The sequence below is a fragment of the Myxocyprinus asiaticus genome, chromosome 14 (assembly GCF_019703515.2).
Source record: "Myxocyprinus asiaticus isolate MX2 ecotype Aquarium Trade chromosome 14, UBuf_Myxa_2, whole genome shotgun sequence".
Classification (NCBI taxonomy): domain Eukaryota; kingdom Metazoa; phylum Chordata; class Actinopteri; order Cypriniformes; family Catostomidae; genus Myxocyprinus; species Myxocyprinus asiaticus.
Genome location: NC_059357.1, coordinates 25644812 through 25664297, shown reverse-complemented (window position 1 = coordinate 25664297; position 19486 = coordinate 25644812). Strand labels below are relative to the sequence as shown.

General features: G+C 37.6%; 1 protein-coding gene, 1 long non-coding RNA gene and 1 other non-coding gene across 3 annotated transcripts; 1 reads left to right on the top strand and 2 right to left on the bottom strand.

Annotated features, from left to right (window-relative positions):
- Positions 1–2987: 2987 nt before the first annotated feature.
- On the bottom strand, positions 2988–3059 carry trnat-cgu (transfer RNA threonine (anticodon CGU)). The gene has a single exon. It is a non-coding gene; the product is annotated as a tRNA-Thr (tRNA).
- Positions 3060–5216: 2157 nt separating this feature from the next.
- On the top strand, positions 5217–19422 carry LOC127451323 (polycomb protein suz12-A). Its single transcript, XM_051715913.1, has 16 exons — positions 5217–5976; positions 6819–6865; positions 6972–7036; positions 8848–8916; positions 9030–9079; positions 9181–9266; positions 9606–9825; positions 9943–10045; positions 10171–10276; positions 10366–10546; positions 10642–10730; positions 11018–11161; positions 12401–12558; positions 12756–12954; positions 16654–16733; positions 17494–19422. The coding sequence occupies exons 1-16, from the start codon at positions 5802–5804 to the stop codon at positions 17813–17815; spliced, it is 2094 nt and encodes a 697-aa protein (XP_051571873.1). The 5' UTR covers positions 5217–5801; the 3' UTR covers positions 17816–19422.
- LOC127451326 (uncharacterized) lies at positions 9869–12792 on the bottom strand. Its single transcript, XR_007899089.1, has 4 exons — positions 12659–12792; positions 12407–12569; positions 10100–10229; positions 9869–10005 (listed from the first exon to the last, which is right to left on the bottom strand). It is a non-coding gene; the product is annotated as an uncharacterized LOC127451326 (long non-coding RNA).
- Positions 19423–19486: the final 64 nt, after the last annotated feature.

Sequence of the window (19486 nt, the reverse complement as noted above, 5' to 3'; positions counted from 1 at the left end):
TCCGATTGCTGATAAAGATGCAGTCCTCACTAAACCGCGCATATAACTTTCTCCTAAGAAGAAATACGTTATTTCGGGTTGTTTTCTCCAAATTGCACAAAAGCATTTTCAATGACAACGGAACCTATCAGTAGCGCAGAGTCACGACTGTCACCGCTGTCTTCTAGGATTTACCTGCATCCCTCACTCTCGCGTGTCATGTGCGACAGCAGCGACTACAGCTGCGAGCGGAGAAGATCACGCGCGCGGAATCGTCTCGTGCAGCTCACAGGCCCTCCCTAAAATGGAATTTTAGGCAGCACATGCATTCGTGAATGTGTCACAGTCACACTCACCTACTGTCTCACAGCCTTTGTTTTAGGGCTCAACAGCTAGAAAGTTTATTGCTCGAACATGTTGATGTCATAAATGCCTGCGTGGTATCGCGAGACATACGATTCATTTGCTGTTCCTCTGAGTACAGTGTTGTATTATTATTTACTGCATTGTGTATAACAAAGTGCACATTTGCAGCCATGTAATATTCACTGTCTTGACTTACATTGGTTATCGCCGTTCCATAGATGCTTTCAGCCTTATTTGACTTTGGAGCGACATCTCGTGGTGGATAGCCTATATAACGTTACAGACAGACACTCAGACACTAGAGGTCTGCACGGGCCTTAATATCAAACACGAATCCGACCCGTACCGAGTCCGTGTGGCTCGACCCTACCCGGCCCGATCGATACCGTCAGATTTTAAGCCCGAACCCGACCCGAACCCGAAACTGTGTACTTTCTAATTTCTTCTCCTAGCAAGTACTGTTGCAATAGGCTGTATTTTATGTAAGCATATAGGCAACATTCCTATCAGTACTGAAACAGTAAATACACAGTTTTAACAAGGCACAGCAGCCCCTTAGTACACTAGAGCAGAAGGGGGAAAAAGCATTGACTTACCGTTTATTTGCTGAAACTTCACCTGGTGCAGAACAATCTGGAATAATATGAAACACTGCAACAGTCCCCTCTATGCAACCTGAACTTGTTCGAATGTTCAATCTTTGTGACAACTGCGCTGAAAACAATCTAGATGCAGCGCAAAGAATGAAAAGTGTGCAGGTGTCTCAACATGTGTTTTTGAAAATGTTAAGTTCTTTTTAATTTAACATGGTCCTGCGCGAGACACTGACATTTGCACCGCGTCTCGCTTTTTCTTCAAAGACATTCGTGCAGCATGTGTTTAAACAATGGGAAAACAGGACAGATGTGCGCAAAAACAAATTCAAACCGAACCCGAAGTCCTACTGGAAAAACTAACCCGAACCCGGCCCGAAACCCGTCGGGTTCTCGAGTCCTGTCGGGTTGCAGACCTCTATCAGACACCACCAATTTAAAGGAATATTCCGGTTTCAATACAAATTAAGCTCAATCGACAGCATTTGTGGCATATGTTGATTTCCACAAAAATGTATTTTGACTCGTCCATCCTTTTCTTTAAAAACAGCAAAAACTGAGGTGACAGTGAGGCACTTATAATGGAACATTGGGGGTTAAATTGTGAAGAATTTACATGTTTCCACTGATCATGATATAAATATTAACCTCCCCCCCCCTCCCATTCCCCCTGGAATGTACACCCCTGGTTAAAATACTCACTGTTTCAAAAGTATAGCCTCAAGATGTAAACAAAATGAGCGTTCACATGATTTTAGTGTGATAAAATCACTTACCTTTTCTCTGCAAAGTTATATCCAAGTTTACAACTTTATTGCCATGTCGACGTAATGCCATAAACCCTGTAATGCTGGTAAACGACCATTTAAACAACTTTATAGTTCAAATAATACATGAGTTTTAACAGAAAGATTTATATAAGTGCTTTCATAAAATTATAAACTTAAGATTTCTGCCTTTAAACCCTCCAAAAATTAGCCCCATTCACTTCCATTGTAAGTGCCTCACTGTAACTTCGACTTTTTTCTTTTTTCATTTTTTAAGAAAAGGAGGGACAAATTGAAATATTTTTTTGTGGTAATCAACATTATGCCACAAATGCAGTCGACTGAGCTTAACTTGTATTGAACCCGGAATATGTCATTACATATTCTTGCATTCTGTTAAACTTCCACAATAATAATATAATACAATTTGACAGATGAATACAAATAACATATTTAGCAATCAAATGTAGTATTTTTTTATTTTTTTTATTATTCAGTAACATTCATTACTACAAAATAAATAAGTTACATTTCTCACTTTTTTCCCACAGAATTTAACCTTTCATTCCAGAATACTAACTTTACAGTAATTTAGTAATTCACAACTTATTGTGTGTGTGTGTGTGTGTGTGTGTGTGTTGGTCATTGTCCTGCTGAAAATTCTTGCCCTAACTCGACTGAAACAGGTTCCCCTCAAGAGTTTGGTCTGTATTTGGCTTTGTCCAGTATGGCTTTGATGCCAACAAGCTTTTATGTTCCTCCTGTTGAAAAGAAACCTCAGAACATATGCTGGCATCATGGGTGTTGGACTTTATTTGGTTTGTGCCAAACATAGTGTTTTGTTTTTTAGGCCCAAAACCTTAATATAGTCTCATCAGACAACAAACTTTGCTTTCAAATCCACAAAATGTTCTTCCAAAAGTTTCAGGTTTTCTTAAACTGCTTTAAACTAATTTCAGACATGTCTTGCCAGTTGCCTTTCTAAGAAATGCTTCCTTGAAGTGTTGAAGAGATTGATTATGTCTTGACAGATTTTACCATTTGTAAATCTGTAAATATGATTTCATTTGACAACACAGGAGAATGAGTAATAATTGATTGGGAGAATACTTTCTGAAAGCTGTGTATAAGAGTTTATGTGAGCAATGCTATTACGATAATACTGTACTATGTATACTGTAATACCATGAAAAAAAACTATTACATGTAAAGCTGGGCGATTTAACGTATTAGTGCTGTCTTATTTGAATAGCTTTTTAAAAAAATACACAATGTACTTGTGAGGCACGGGCGGGGTTCGAACCCGCGATCTTCGGTTTACGAGACCGACGCCTTACCACTTGGCCACCGCGCCTAATAGGACACATCCGGTTGACATTAGATCATGCTGTTCTCCCGGATGTGTAACCATTCAAACTGAGCTCTTCAACAGGCAACATTAGTATTACTACATAACAAAATGATCACTCACGTATGATCTACGCCAGAGAGAAAGAGCGTCCATAAGTAACAGCCGATACACCACAAACGTTTGCATGATTTGTTTTCTCGTTAATTATTTTATGGATCAGATGAAAATTCCCGACTCATTCTGAACGTCTAACCGATTAACGAGTGTAAACGTGTTATAAACCTTTAATTACCCAAATAAAAATATATAATGTTTAAACTTTATGTCTGATACACTTCAACAATTGTAACACTCCATATGTTCTGCTATGGTTTCTAATACTAAATTCCTGTTGGGCAAGAAACACAAGAATAGATACGTTTGAATAAATGTGAGTGCATTGACGCTTTTGTAATTTGCTTCAGGGGTAAAAAGGATGGATAGATAATTTTGTACATGTAGAGGCCTGTAGAGAAGTCTCTCTAATGACCATTTCTAACGAAATAACCACCCTCTGACATATTTTACTTTGTAAATGCTAATATATTATGTAGAATGTGCAAGCAATGATGTACTTTCACAACTAGACATTATTGTTTGGCGTAAATGGTGTGTGTGTGTGTGTGTGTGTGTGTGTGTGTGTGTGTGTGTGTGTGTGATATATATATATATATATATATATATATATATATATATATATATATAATTTATTTATTTATTTGCCCTTTACATTTGAACTGAAATCCCTCAAAATGATGTCTACAGGCACAAAAGAGTTACAATTTTGATAAGGTCAATAAGGAAATCACGCACTGCATTGAGAGGCATGGGCATCACTTCTGAAATTATACACCTGAAAATGTCTTCCTGACACGAGTAATTAAATTGTTCCACTGGTTAATTCACAAAACACAAATTAACAGGACTTGGACGGGTTAAAGTTCAATTACAACATTCAGACAAAGTGGCATTTTGCTCATATTCAACAAATGTGGTAAAGGACTGGTATATTTATTTTACACTTGATTTTAAGAGAAGAATATTATGACATGGGACTGAAAAAAGTATTGTTATTTATTATTTAAATAAATGGGGTCTATCAACAAATCAATAGTGCAATGATACGTTACTTGTTTCAAAAGCTACTCTGAAAGATTTGTTTTGTCATCGAAAAACATTTAAAGGAATATTTTGCCCAAAAATTAAAATTCTCTCATCATTTACTCACCCTCATGCCATCCCAGATGTGTATGACTTTCTTTCTTCTGCAGAACACAAATGAAGATTTTTAGAAGAATATTTCAGCTTCGTAGGTCCATACAATGCAAGTGCGTATGGTGACAAACATTTTGAAGCTCCAAAAAGCACATAAGGGCAGCATAAAGTAATCCATAAGACTCCAGTGGTTTAATCCATGTCTTCTTAAGCGATTCAATCAGTTTTGGTTATGAAACCAAAATATAACTCCTTTTTCACTATTAATCTTGACATCAGCAGTCTCCTGGCAATCAGGATTTCAAGCTCGATTACACTTCCTAGTGCCATCTAGCGCTCTGCATGCCAAGCACTAGGAAGTGTAATCAAGCTTGAAATCATGATTGCGCCTAGAGACTGCAATGGCAAGATGTACAGTGACAAATTAGTTACATTTTGGTCTGTTCTCACCCATAATCGATTGGATTTCTTTCGAAGACATGCATTAAACCACTGGAGTCACAAGGTTTACTTTTATGCTGTCTTTATGTGCTTTTTGGAGCTTCAAAGCTCTGGTCACCATTCACTTGGATTATATGGACCTACAGAGCTGAGATATTATTCCAAAGAACTTTGTTTGTGTTCTGCAGAAGAAAGAAAGTCATACACATCTGGGATGGCATGATGGTGAGAAATGATGAGAGAATATTTTTTGTTTTGGGTGAACTATTTCTTTAATATAGCAAAGTAGCCAACGCCTGTTACATACCCGTATACTGTGTTTCTCGCCTCTGTCACAGTGTTGCCTACTACACTGATGAAACGAATTTCCCGCGGAAAACAAGCGGACCAGTGCGAGCTCACCAGCAGACTCTCTACCAAACTTGACTACTTCCAAACTCAGGGTTTTATCAGCTGTGTTGAAAATATTCAAGAAGGAGGGCGGGTAATATTCCCAGCACTGTCGACTTTAGGTTGTTTCCTATGGGGCACAATACATCTGTGTATTCTTAACAACTAAACAGAGGTTTATGGGGATATTCTCATAGGAACACGACAGTAGACCGCTAGGTTCTGTTATATACGCTCTGTTACGAGATAACGAAAGGTTTTTGTGTTCTAGCCAGGGTTCGATATTGTACCCGGGTAATACTACAATATATCGGCTTTCCTACCAAGTCAGTAATCCAAATTGTAAACTGATTCGATAAGCTATATGAGATAGTTCGCTAGGCGTTCGATTCTAGACGCTGATGATACATTGTAGCAGTCCTCTACGCGCGCGCACACACACACACACACACACACACACACACACACACATTCGTATTGTCAGGAATTCCATCCGGTCTGTAAAACAAACTGAACTACCGGCTTGTTGATGTTAACTGCTACTTTGTTGAGGGGGCAAACCGGTTTCGGCTACTCTCCCTTTGTTTGGGGCCAGGACTTGGCTGAATCCACCGGAGTTCATTTTCAAACATCTGACTCGACCACTAACACTATTTCAGGATGGCCCCACACAAGCACGGTTCGAGTGGAAATGGTTTTTATGGCACCAGCAGCACGGGTAAAGCCGCTAATGGAGGAGCGCACGTATCGTCCGGTGTTGTGATGACTTCAGTCAAGCGACCCAAGATGGAGCAGATCCAAGCAGACCACGAACTCTTCTTGCAGGCTTTCGAGAGTAAGTTGCAGTTTGTTTGCTGTTTATCTACGTTTAATAGCATGTAAGCCATATTTCGGCAATCTTTCCGTGTTTGTTGTGCGACCGTTTTTAAAATGGAGATTTGAACAAGCGGTTTAGCAGGTTGCTAACATTCTCGCACCAACTTGTGGTCACGTACCTTTGTATTGAGTCAAACCACTGGCCTGTGTGTCATTAAGAAAATATCTCCCCAAAGCCTCCTTGCTCTCCTGCTTTGGTAACAAACTAACTTGTTGTTTTAGTTGTGCACTTTCCAGCATTCTCTCCAAGCTTGAGTCTGACCACACACAATACTAGCTTTGTGGCTAAACACCAATACTGAGCAGCAGAATGTGTCCAGTAGCTCACAAAATGCCGAATATTTCTTCTAATATGTGATATCTGACCAATACTGTGTGTGTTTGTTATAATATTGGCATAACTAATAAGGCTTCTATTACTTGCCCAGGCCACATCCTACATGAAAATTAGACACGTGCATCAAAAGATGACACGTGCTATGTGGTGCCTTTATGTTTCTTCTAATTTTAATATTCCTGTGGTGTTTGACTTATAGATGTAAAAGTGACAAAGAAAAAAACAACAACTCAAAAGCCATAAAGTTTCTCTGCTGTAGCTAGTGGCTGCAAGAAAGTTGTCTTACCAACTGCCCCCTTGATTCCTGTAGAAGAGTGTCACTTTATGAGAGAATGGGGTTAGTTTGATGAAGTCTGGCTAGACATGTCTAATATGATTAAAATGAATAATTTGCATGACAAGCCTCATTCTGTAAACATCTGTGCACTTTATGGTTTTTAATGTGTCTGAACATCTGTTTACAGAACCAACTCAAATATACAGATTTCTTCGGACAAGGAATATTATAGCAGTAAGTAGTCCTTGATGTGATGAAATTAAATTAAGACAAGCTAACTGTGCACAGTTGCCATTAACAATAGACTAACAGGTTGTATCATCCCTTTTCCTTCTATCAGCCAATCTTCCTGCATAGAAGTCTCACATACATGTCCCACAGAAACTCGAGAACAAGTACAAAAAGGTAAAATGATTTTTTTGCTCCTAAAAATAGCTTTAAACTAGCTTATTTTTTTAATCTCTTTGTCAAAAAGCCACACCTTTCTTTTCCTTGTACAGGCCTCACATTGAGTAAAATTTGCATGTTGTTATAAGCATTGTAACAGGAATGTTCTGTAGTTGTAGATTAAAGGTTTCATATCTTAACATATGACAGAGTTGGGTATCTGAATTAGGGATGCACCGATCCGATATCTGAATCGGCTCCGATACTGACGTTTTTAACCAGGTTGGATATCGGATACTGTGTGTTAAGTCATGGTCGTTACTGTCAAGCTCAAAAAAATGACATAAGAACAACAAATGCACCATTAAAGTAGTCCATACAACTCATGCATTTTATTCAATGTCTCATGAAGACAAAATATAGCTTTGTGAATTGCAAAAGGCTGCGTTTAATATCAAGAATGGCACCGAAGTAGCATTTTACCAGATTTTGAGTAAGAAGAGTATTAAACTACTGTGAACTTCAAAAAATAATTTTCCTTTTCTTTAAAAAAAGCTAAATGGAGGTTACAGTGAGAAACTTACATTGGAAGTGAATGGGGCCAAGTTTTTGAGGGTTTAAAGGCAGAAATGTGAAGCTTATAATTTTATAATGCACTCACATTAATTGTTCTGTTAAAACTCATGTATTATTTGAGCTGTAAAGTTGTTTAACAGTTGTTTTAGGGTTTGTTGACAATACATCGTTGTCACAAGTTGTACAACTTTATACAGAAAAGGTTATTAAATGATTTTTATCACACTAAAATCATGTTAACATGCATATTGTTTACATCTTGTGGCTATACTTTTGAAACAGTGAGTTTTTTAACGTTTACGGATTGGCCCCTTTAACTTCCATTGTAAGTGCCTCACTGTAACCCAGATTTTCTTTTTTTTTAAAGAAAAGGTCAAATATTTGACTAATCAAAATATTTTTTTTGTGGTAATCAACATTATGCCACAATGCTGTTGATTGAGCTTAACTTGCATTGAACCTGGAATATTCCTTTAACAAGAAATGTAACAAAGTTTTTCTTTATAGGCTACACAATTATATTGGAATAATGTGTAGTTAGAGGTGGTTTCTTTTTATATAAAATAGTTCCCCCAATCGGTTCCACACAGTGAGGTATAGATATCAGAGTTGCTGTAAGTGAATATATATATATATATATATATATATAATATTATTTTTTTTTATTTTTTTTTATGGAATGGTATGCAGAAAATGTTCATTCTCCCTGAAAGATATCACTGAAATTAGTGTCCTGAGATCTCTGTGACAGAACTAGACTTTATAAACAGCAAACTAAAATGTGACAAGGACACATTCTTTGATCAGCCAATCAGAAGACTCTGATGTGCTTTCTGCCTCAGTCATTTTGCATGTTCTCATAGTGTAGCAGTTAAAGCAGAACATTCAGGTTTAATGTCATATTCAGGCTCATAACAGTTGTCAGGTCAGGGCGTTAGTTTGCTACTTTAATGTTTGACAACCATGAGAAGACGCACTGCTCTACAGTTTGATGACTGTCTCAATGCTATCTTTGGAGAGCAGTGTTTTGGAAAGAGAAGGCATGTCTAATTTAATGGCTCAGTCTCTTGATGTTCCAAAACTGCTACATTTGGTTACAGCATCTTTAAACAACAGCAGTATCGGATCGGTATCGGCCGATACTGAGAGTTCAGGTATCGAAATCGGATCAGGAGAAAAAAATGTGGTGTCAGTGCATCTGTAATCTGCACCCAATATGCAATTATTTAATGTTTGTTGGCATGTTATTTCAGAAAGAACTTTAACGTGAATGATCTGCTGTTTAAAGTAGAGAAGTCAAAAGTGGATCAGGAATCACACAAGTAAGATGTGGTTGTTTTTTTTTTTCATTCACTCTTTGGCAGAGTTTCAATGAATAGGTCAAATACATGCAGAGAATTTACAATACAGTTTTTTTATGTTTCTCCAACCACAGTGTGGCTTCAAACCTGCAGCTCACTTTCACTGGATTCTTCCATAAAACTGGTAGGCAAACATTAAACATTTTAAGCCTTTGGCCTTTTCCTCTCCTCAGTCTTCACTTATAAGATCAGTTAGTAATTTTGATTTTCTGTTCAATGAATCAGAAAAGCCATTGCAAAACTCAGAGAATGAAGAAAACTCAGTGTCTGTAGAAGTGCTACTTGTCAAGGTCTGCCACAAGAAGAGAAAGGTAAAACATTGTCCTTGATTTGTCACAGAAAAGTTTTCATTTAAACTGTTCTATTGACCTTGACCACCATTAAAACAAATTACCTCAATCAAAACATGCCTTTTTCTTTCCTAACTACTGTACAGTATGTGAACTATTAGCTATCCATTAACATTGCAGTCAAATGTATCAACCTGGTAATGAAGCTTGTTTCTTTGGGGCATTTTCCATGTGCCCACTTGTCATACGAATTTGAATGGTAGTACCTGTTTTACTTAAGGTTAATTTACAAGATAGTTTGTTCATCTGCTTTCATACTCGCCAGTTAGCACATAGTTAATGTTTGTTGATTGTTTATAGGATGTGAGTTGCCCAGTGAAGCAAGTGCCTACAGGTAAAAAGCAGGTGCCTCTGAATCCAACCAGCAGTCAGACCAAGCTGGGTGCTTTTCCCACACTGGTAGTGCCCAGCCATGAGTTTGAACCCAGTAACAGCCACATGGTGAAGTCCTACTCCCTTCTGTTCAGAGTGTCTCGTCCAGGGGGAAGAGAGCTCAATGGTGTGACCAACAGAGATACCAGTACGAGCTTCTGCTTTGATTCTGAAACTTTTAAATCACATTTGATAATAGAATGTTATCAGTGTTAAGAAGGCCTTTTCAGAAGAAGGAATTCAGGTAGATTTATTTTGTTCTCAGATGTTATTGAAGAGATGTCCAACAGAAAGAAGAGATTTTCTTCTCGTCCGGATGATGGAGAAACTACATTTGTGGCACAGATGACAGTTTTTGATAAAAACAGGTAAACTAATTTTTCTTTGCCTTCATATTTTTTTATGTTATTAATATTACTGACTCTTTTAGTGTTGGAATGCATTCTGTTGTCATTTTTGTTTGGTTTGTAAAGGACTTTGTGTTCTTTAACAGACGTCTCCAGCTTTTGGATGGTGAGTATGAATTCTCTATGCAGGAGATGGAGGAGAGTCCTGTAGGCAAGAAAAGAGCAACATGGGAAACTAGTCTAGATGGGAAGGTCAGTTACAGGGTTCATTAAAAATCTGAGATTGCTGTAGGTCATTATGCTTTTAAAAATTAGAATGCTATCTTTACCCTGTTTTTCAGTGGTTACCACCTTTTGAGACCTTTTCTCAGGGACCCACATTGCAGTTCACTTTACGATGGACCAATGACACTGCAGACAGAGGAACGGCACCAGTAGCCAAACCACTTGCCACACGCAACTCTGAATCCAGCACAGTGGAAAGCAGCAAGCCAAGCAATGTTAAGCCTCCACAGGCAGTTGGTAAGAGCATGTAGCTATGCATATCATGATATGTGGTTTATATCTCATAGAGTTCAGTACATATTTAACTAAAGGTTCTGTTTGACTGGTTGCAGCTGTTAATGATTCAGTTGGCACTGATCAGCCAGTAAGAAGAGAACAAACCCATGTTGAACCTCGTCAGAAAATACGTGTCTACTATCAGGTGAGTAACATGCATATTTAACTTTACCTGATGATACATCAGAGGCTCTTCCTAAAGATCTTTTAGCTACAATACAGCACATATCTGTGATCCCAGGCCTTTTTTACATGGACTATCAAAAGGGCAGGGAGTTTCCTGTGATTCTCTGCCCCGTCCACTGTTTATTTCTGTGCTATTTTTGGCTTTTGTGCTGTATGATATCGCTATTAGAGTGTTGACTTCGTAAGACCTGCTGTGACATTTTTCTGTGTGTGCTCATCATCTGTTGTGTCCATCCCCTTTTGTAGTTCTTGTACAACAATAACATGCGGCAGCAGACAGAGGCGAGAGATGACCTGCACTGTCCCTGGTGCACGCTGAACTGCCGTAAGCTCTATAGCCTCCTTAAGCACCTCAAACTCTCGCACAGCCGCTTCATCTTCAACTACGTGGTAAGGAAAATCATCTCAGGTTTTATGAAACTGCCACTAAATGCCATAATCAAATTGCCAATACATCATTACATAGTCATAATCAAAATGACCACATATTTGTTGTGTTCCTTGGCATGACGTAATGTGGAATGCCTAAAATCCCCTTAACTGTGGGAAAATCACTGTAACACACGGCCATGAGTGGCTTATTGGTTTTATAAAATGGAGTGACTATTTGCACCTACATATAAATAACACCTGCCACAAAGTGCAGCTGTTTGCACCCTAATAGTCTAATGGAAACGTAGAAATTAACAACAAACTGCATTGAGTGTCGCTTCAGTGGCTTGGGTGTAACACCGGAGTCTGTGACTGTTCGACCCGTGTTCAATTCCGTGTTTGTCGCACTCTTTTTCTCATTCAGTTTCCTTTCTCCTCTCTCAATATTTTCTTTAGGACTGCTTATAGTAATGCATAAAAATGAATATAAAGGTATATAGTAATATTGTAATAAAGATGTTTTTTTGGTGGAAACCATAGATTTGTTGCAATTAACAATGGTGTTACTACAGTAATATGACGTTTATATTGTAACCATGTTTAATTTTGTGGTTACTATGATTTTACTACAAAATACCATGGTGATACTGTGGTTACTGTAGTAAAACCATGTAAGGGAAGGTTAGGTTTAGAGGTGGGGGTTGGTGAAGTATGTCTGTGGGACTCTAAATAAACATGCTGCAGAGATGCCCCTATACGTTTACAGTTTAATTAGGGGTCCAAATAGCATCTACCACAATTTGCACCAGGTGCAAACAGCATCTACCATTATTTGTAACAGGGTTGGGGTGCAAATAATATTTGGCACTATTTTCAGTGGTGTGTGAATAGCATCTACCTTTAGCAACAGCTGTATAATAAAAGATGCTGATGTTCAATACATTCATTAATATTAATAATCTTATTAATTTTTCTGCCAAATAATATTGTTCTTTAGGCTGTTTATGGTTGCCAAGCAACATAGCTACTTGGCACATTAACGTAGAATGTGTGGTCACAGGTTTGCGTCTGTCCACATTTTTCAATCCTTTTGAACACATCTCATCTAATTTGGAATTTTAAACTGTCTGTTTTTATGAGACTAGGTAAGACTGTTTTTATAAGATTTTTTTATATATATATATATATATAATGAGTGTAGATATAATCAAATATTGTTGTGTTTTATACTGATGGAGTCTTGTTTGTCTTGGCCAGCCTCACCCTAAAGGAGCCAGGATAGATGTGTCAATTAATGAATGCTATGACGGCTCTTATGTGGGGAACCCTCAGGACATCCATTGCCAGCCTGGCTTTGACTTCAGCCGTAACGGACCAGTGAAGAGGACTGCAGTCACGCATTACCTTGTCTGCAGGTCTGTGCACTCTGGAATTGAAAGAAAAGAGTGTGTATCTGCATGTGTATTCTTATACAATACCAGTTCTTGGGATGTCGTTGCCTTGGCTGCATCTTACCAGAAAGATTACCAGAACCGTCTGCCAATGTCACAGACCTTGTGTCACTTTCTTGGCTTTTTCAAAAGAATGGAGTTTAAATTTTCTCTTTCCATAGGCCCAAGCGCTCAAAACCCAGCCTCTCTGAGTTCCTGGAGCCAGAGGATGGAGAACAGGAGCAGCAGCGGACTTACATCAGCGGCCACAACCGCCTGTATTTCCACAGTGACAGCTGTGTGCCCCTCAGACCACAGGAAATGGAAGTGGACAGTGAAGACGAGAGGGACCCAGATTGGCTTAGGGAGAAGACCGCTATGGTGAGGATCTTCATCATTAGATCTTTAAATGTTACTTTTGGATTATCATACAAATTACGTTGTTGTTCAGTCACAATGACAGATTTCCAGCACACCTTAATTCTGAAATCCCAAAGCAAAAATATTTGTCATTAATCTTATAGAGATTTTAGTCATGATGTCAATTTGTAGGCCAACCTGGAAGGCTAATTTGCCGTGTGCTCCCTCGGGAATTTCTACAGGGTTTTAAGCATAGTATTTTGATTTATGGGTAAAATAAAGTCTACTGTTAAAGACTTTTCCATGTTGTCCTACAACATATATTACTCATTAATCTTACAGTTCATACAAAATCTTTTTGTTTAAACATTGGCCCCTAACACTTAATTGAAGTCAGAAGTTTACATACATTTTTTAACCACTCCACAGATTTCATATTAGCAAACTGTAATTTTGGCAAGTCTTTTAGTGCATTTACTTTGTGCATGACATGAGTCATTTTTTCCAACAATTATTTACAGACAGATTGTTTCACTTTTAATTGACTATATCACAATTCCAGTGGGTCAGAAGTTTACATATACTAAGTTAACTGTGCCTTTAAGCAGCTTGGAAAAGTTCAGAAAATGATGTCAAGCCTTTAGGCAATTAGCCAATTAGCTTCTGATAGGCTAATTGGAGTCAATTGGAGGTGTACCTGTGGATGTATTTTAAGGCCTACCTTAAAACTCAGTGCCTCGTTGTTTGACATCATGGGAAAATCAAAAGAAATCAGCCAAGACCTCAGGAAAAAAAATTCTATGATTAAATGTCAGGAATTGTGAAAAACTGAGTTTAAATGTAGGTGTATGTGAACTTCTGACTTCAGCTGTACTTAGTTTACTAATTTTAAACCATGACTTGTACTACACATAAATAACTAATATTGGCGTTATATTCATGCTGTTTAGCCAGAGGAGAACTGGCCCCCACAGTGAGCCTGGTTTCTCCCAAGGTTATTTTTCTCCATTAACCAACATCTTATGGAGTTTTGTGTTCCACACCACAGTAACCTTTATCTAGCTTACTGGGGGCCTAAATACAAATATTACAGAGGTGGGTCCTAACGCACTACATTTACTTGTAATTTTACTTGAAACATTTTACTTGGAAAAAGTTACTTGATTAACTTTTTGGAAAAATGTTTACTTTTAGAGTATGTTTAAAAGTGGGTACTTTTTACTCTCACTCAAGTAAATTTCTAATGAAAAAATTTACATTTACTTCTTTACAATGGGTGGCATTCCTGTCATTACATTACTTGGTTTAATTTTAATTAATGCTTAATTTATTGTGAGATTATTGAATGGGACTTTTATGACAACAGAAGTTCACACAGCTGCGTGTGCTGTCACAGACTGTCACTCAAGCCAAGTCCATCACTGCTGCAGCATCATGCTCTTCTAACTAAGTGAAACACTTTCTTCACTCTGCACAGTTAAAAAAAAAAAAAAGAATAGTTTCATCATGCAATGCCTTCATTTAACACCAAGACAAGAAGATATATCAAGATTAAAATTGCAGCTCCAATTTAAGGCAGCACGCTAAGGTAAGGCATGGCTCTAATGATAATGCAGGCTTTTCTGTGTCATGGTGATGGTCATTTTCAGGGTGATTCTGTAAATATGGGCTCTTGTGACATCAGTTTTTACAAGTGTACATTTTTAAATCAGTGCAGCAATAATATATCAGTGCACTTTCTCCCGTGTCCCGCATGTCATGAGCAGTATTTACGCATTACCCTGCGCCCTCGCAGGGGGTACTGGAAACAATGGCAGCTACGGGCTGGTTAACTGTATAAATCCATGTAAACATCCAAGTTAAGTGTACATGCCTATTGCTCTGCTGTTTGTGTGATTGACAACTGGAGCACGAACAGACAGCATTTATGTGCGTGCACAGCGAGTCACGCACGTGAGAGATGTGCGGACATGAGGCAATCGTATTGTGAAGAGAGTGTTGCGCGACCGGGGTTGGTGCCCTACCCAGGCTGCGTACTCTGCGTTTAGGGAGAGGTACAGAACTAATGATCTAAATTATTTTGACTTAAAACTGTAACTACACTGAACTAACAACTTCATCCAGATCTGACAAGAGCCCTTAAAGGGATAGTTCACACAAAAATTTAAATTCTCTTATATACTCCCCCTCATGACAGATTTGTAGAAGAATTTCTCAGCTCTTTTGGTCCATACAATGCAAGTGAATGGGTGCCAACATTTTAAAGCTAAAGAAAATCACATAAGGCAGCATAAAAGTAATCCATAAGACTCCAGTGGTTAAATCAGTATCTTCAGAAGCGATGTGATAGGTGTGGATGAGAAACAGATCACTTTCACATTCTTCTTCTTTTGTTTTTGGTGATTCACAAATGGACAAATATTGATCTGTTTCATTCTCATCCACACCTATCATATCACTTCTGAAGATATTAATTTAACTACTGGAGTTGTATGGATAACTTTTATGATTCTTTTATTTGCTTTTTGGAGCATACAGATTTTGGCACCCATTCATGTGCATTGTACTGACCTGCAGAGCTGAAATATTCTTCTAAAAATCATAATTTGAGTTCTGCAGAAGAAAGGAAGTCATACAATGGTATGAGGGTTAGTAAATGATGAGCATTTTTATTTTTGGGTGAACTATCCCTTTAAAGTGACAGCTCAGCCATAATTTAATATTGTCACTTCCCTACCCTCATGTTGTTCCAAACCCGTGTGACCTTCTGCATTCTGTGGAACCCAAAAGATGTTAGACAGAATGTTAGGGACTGCCAGTCTCAGTCACCATTCACTTTCTAAATATGGAGAAAAAAAAAACACATTCACTGAAAGTAAATGGTGACTCAGACAAACATTCTATCTAAAATCTCATTGTGTTGCATGGAAGAAAGTAAGTCATATGGGTTTGGAACAACATGATAGTGAATGATGACAGAATTTCCATTAATAATAATAATTCTGTAATACATGTTAAATGTATTATTATGTAATGGAATATAGGGGAGTTAACATCCATTATGTCATTTGTGAAAGTAACGAGTTACTACTTGAGTACTCTTTTAATTGGATACATTCTTACTCAAGTAATTATTTATGTTAGTACTTCTACTTGAGTTTTTTTTATTTATTTATTTTTTATATTTTTTTATATATAAAGTAATTGTACTTTTACTTGAGTACAGTTTTTGGCAACTCTACCCACCTCTGAAATATTATTTACTTATTTAAATATTTAAGGCAAAATTTACAATCATGTTTTTATTAAACCACACCATTATGACTGTAAGACATTACATATATTACAGCTTCTTTTTCTGTTAAAGCTGCTTCAAAATGATCTTTGTTGTGAAAAGCGTTATACAAATAAAAATGACTTCACTGACAGTCATATCTTAAGCGTGAATTTTGAACTAAGTGCTGAGTAAGGACTTCAAAGGATGTTAGATGAATTACTTATCAAGAAACTTTGTTATTAAACCACACAGTGTTTTAAAATTCACATACGACAGGAAAGTTTCCAAGTAATGTTAACCACATGCCTTATTTTACTCACAATTCAAACTGCTGTTCGAGAAATTCTCTATTAGGTTTCTTCAGTTTTAGAATTATAAACTGAACAACTTTGTGAATTTACCTTTTTTTTTTTTTTTTTTTTTTTCCCATAAATACCCTTTAGCAAATCGAGGAGTTCATGGATGTCAATGAGGGAGAGAAAGAGGTGATGAAACTGTGGAACCTGCATGTAATGAAACATGGGTATGCATATTCACTTCTCACTCACTATTGTCCTTGTTGTCAGTTCTTTGTATTATTCAAAAATCAATGCTATGAAACAACCTCCTCCATAAAGTGCTGTCTTTGTTTTATTGTAGCCTGTATACACTCACTGAGCACTTTATTAGAAACACTATGGTCCTAATGTGCCAGACGTGGTCTTCTGCTGTTGTAGCCCATCCGCCTCAAGGTCAGATGTGTTGTGCATTCTGAGATGCTATTCTGTTCACTACAATTGTACAGAGCGGTTATCTGAGTTACTGTAGCCTTTCTGTCAGCTCGAACCAGTCTGGCTATTCTCCATTGACCTCTCTCATTAACAAGGTGTTTCCATCCACAGTACTGCCACTCACTGGATGTTTTTTGTTTTTGGCCCCATTCTGAGTAAAATCTAGAGACTGTTGTGTGTGAAAATCCCAGGAGATCAGCAGTTACAGAAATACTCAAACCAGCCCGTCTGGCACCAACGATCATGCCATGGTCTAAATCACTGAGATCACATTCTTCCCCATTCTGATGGTTAATGTGAACATTAACTGAAGCTCCTTATCTGCATGATTTTATGCATTGCACTGCTGCCACACGATTGGCTGATTAGATAATAGCATGAATAAGTAGGTGTACAGTTGTTCCTAATAAAGTGCTCAGTGAGTGTATATAAATGGTAATTCTGTGCTCTCATCCCTCAAAGTGGTTGATTGCATTGTTGCCAGTAATTAGCTTATTTTTACTTTGCTTGCAGATTCATAGCTGACAACCAAATGAATCAGGCCTGCATGTTTTTTGTGGAGCAGCACAGCACCATCATCGTCGAGAAGAATCTGTGCCGAAACGTTCTGCTCCATTTGGTTAGCATGCACGATTTTGGTTTAGTGACTACTGTGACCATAGACAAGGCCATGGCTCACCTGAGAGATCTGAAACTGCAAAAAGATAGCCAGGAGCAACCCAAAACTCAAGACGGTGCCAGCAGTGATCCTGCCACTGATGGTAGTTCCAGCAGGGAAGGGGAAGTCAGTGTATCGGATCCAGATAAGATTGATCCATCTCAGACTCTGCATTGAATCTGGTGTCTGGGCATTAGACACCACCACATTCTGCATAGGCACTGGGTTAAAAGTAAAAAGAGTTAGGAAAGAGTTGTGGAGCCATGATCATTATCTGCAGATTGTGATTTTGGCCTGACATCATCAGAGTGGCAAAAAGCAATTACTTGAAGATGCCAGTAGTCTGCATTAGCAGGTAATCTCTAAAATTGCCCTGTTTTTTCTGTACCCACACAACCTTATAGCTCTAGTAATTTTTTTAGCACTTGTTTTAGGTGCCTAATTTTAAAAGAACTATGAAAAGATTTCTTTTAATATATTTAGAAAATTAAGGATTGAAAATTGATGGCTCCTACAAGCTTGCTTTTATTGTATTTTCACAGGGGTTGCTATACTTGTTCTGAAGTTTTGCCTGTGTATAGATTTTTTTGTTTTTGTTTTTGTGGATAGTTTTTCAGTATTCCTTTGACACTGTGGTTTGTGCCAACCCCTACATACCAAGTGTTTTTTTCCCCTCTGGAATTCTTCTGGACCAAAGTTTTGATGGTCTGTTCTTGGTGGCTAAAATGAAATTAACCATATCAATTTTGCACCACACTTGAAGGCTTCACATGACTGTATCCTTGGAAGCTCCAATCAAGGAATTACTTATCAGGATCATGGGTGCTGCAATCGACATTGACACCGCAGTGTTTATAAATTTTGTCAGAGCCTTAACAATTCCACTGACCTTGCAACACATACATACATACATACAGGTACAGGGTACTAAAAACAAAGCAGGGTGTGATGCTTTGCATAAATGTTTACACTTGCCTTACTCATGGAAACATGGACTTTAAACGCAGGGTTGGAACTTCTAGTGTACTTTTTGGATTTATAGCTTGTTGTGCAGATTTCGATCAGTGAGCACAGTTTTCAGTCATTCATGTTTGTGTAATTTAACTGACACTGTACTGCACACCACACTGTATCCAGTTATTCCAGATACATTTAGTTTATCACCACGCATGTACTCTGCATAGTTCTTATCCTCAAGTTCACCTTGGTTCCAGTTGTCTGTATGGTGCCTATTTATTTTATTTTTTGAAAATGATTTCAGGTGTTTCTGAGCAAACCTGTTGTAACGTGTACATAAGTTTAGTAATATGATATGACTGCTTGGCTGAAGGTGATTATATTCCTGAGGGAAGATAATTTTAGACCAAAGTGAAATGGCTACAATGTTTCTCTAGTTTCTTTTGAAGATTTCCTCTCAAAAGTGTATGTCCTTATAGTTTTTTGTTATAGTGTTGTATGCATCTGTTTTTAAAAGAAGGGAGTCTGTTTATACATATTTTACTGCTTTACTTTGCTAAAACTGTGCACTGGTTAAAGAATGAAAATCATTTTTGGTAGATATTGGAGATAAATTGCATAGTGCTCGCAATTCTTGCATACAATTAGAAACCAGCATCAATTAAACAAGATGGTTTACTGATATAAATTGATATAAAAAAAAAAAAAACATTATCATGAATGTGATATGAAGATTATGAAACAAGATTGTTGAGTGAAATATGCTATGATTGAGGTTGTTCTCTATTTAAAATAAAGCTTTTTCTTTTCTGTTTTTACCACAGGAACCTCACGTGTTAATAATAGCTTGACTTATTTTTCTTGCTGTTTTGTAAATGCATTAGGGGAAAA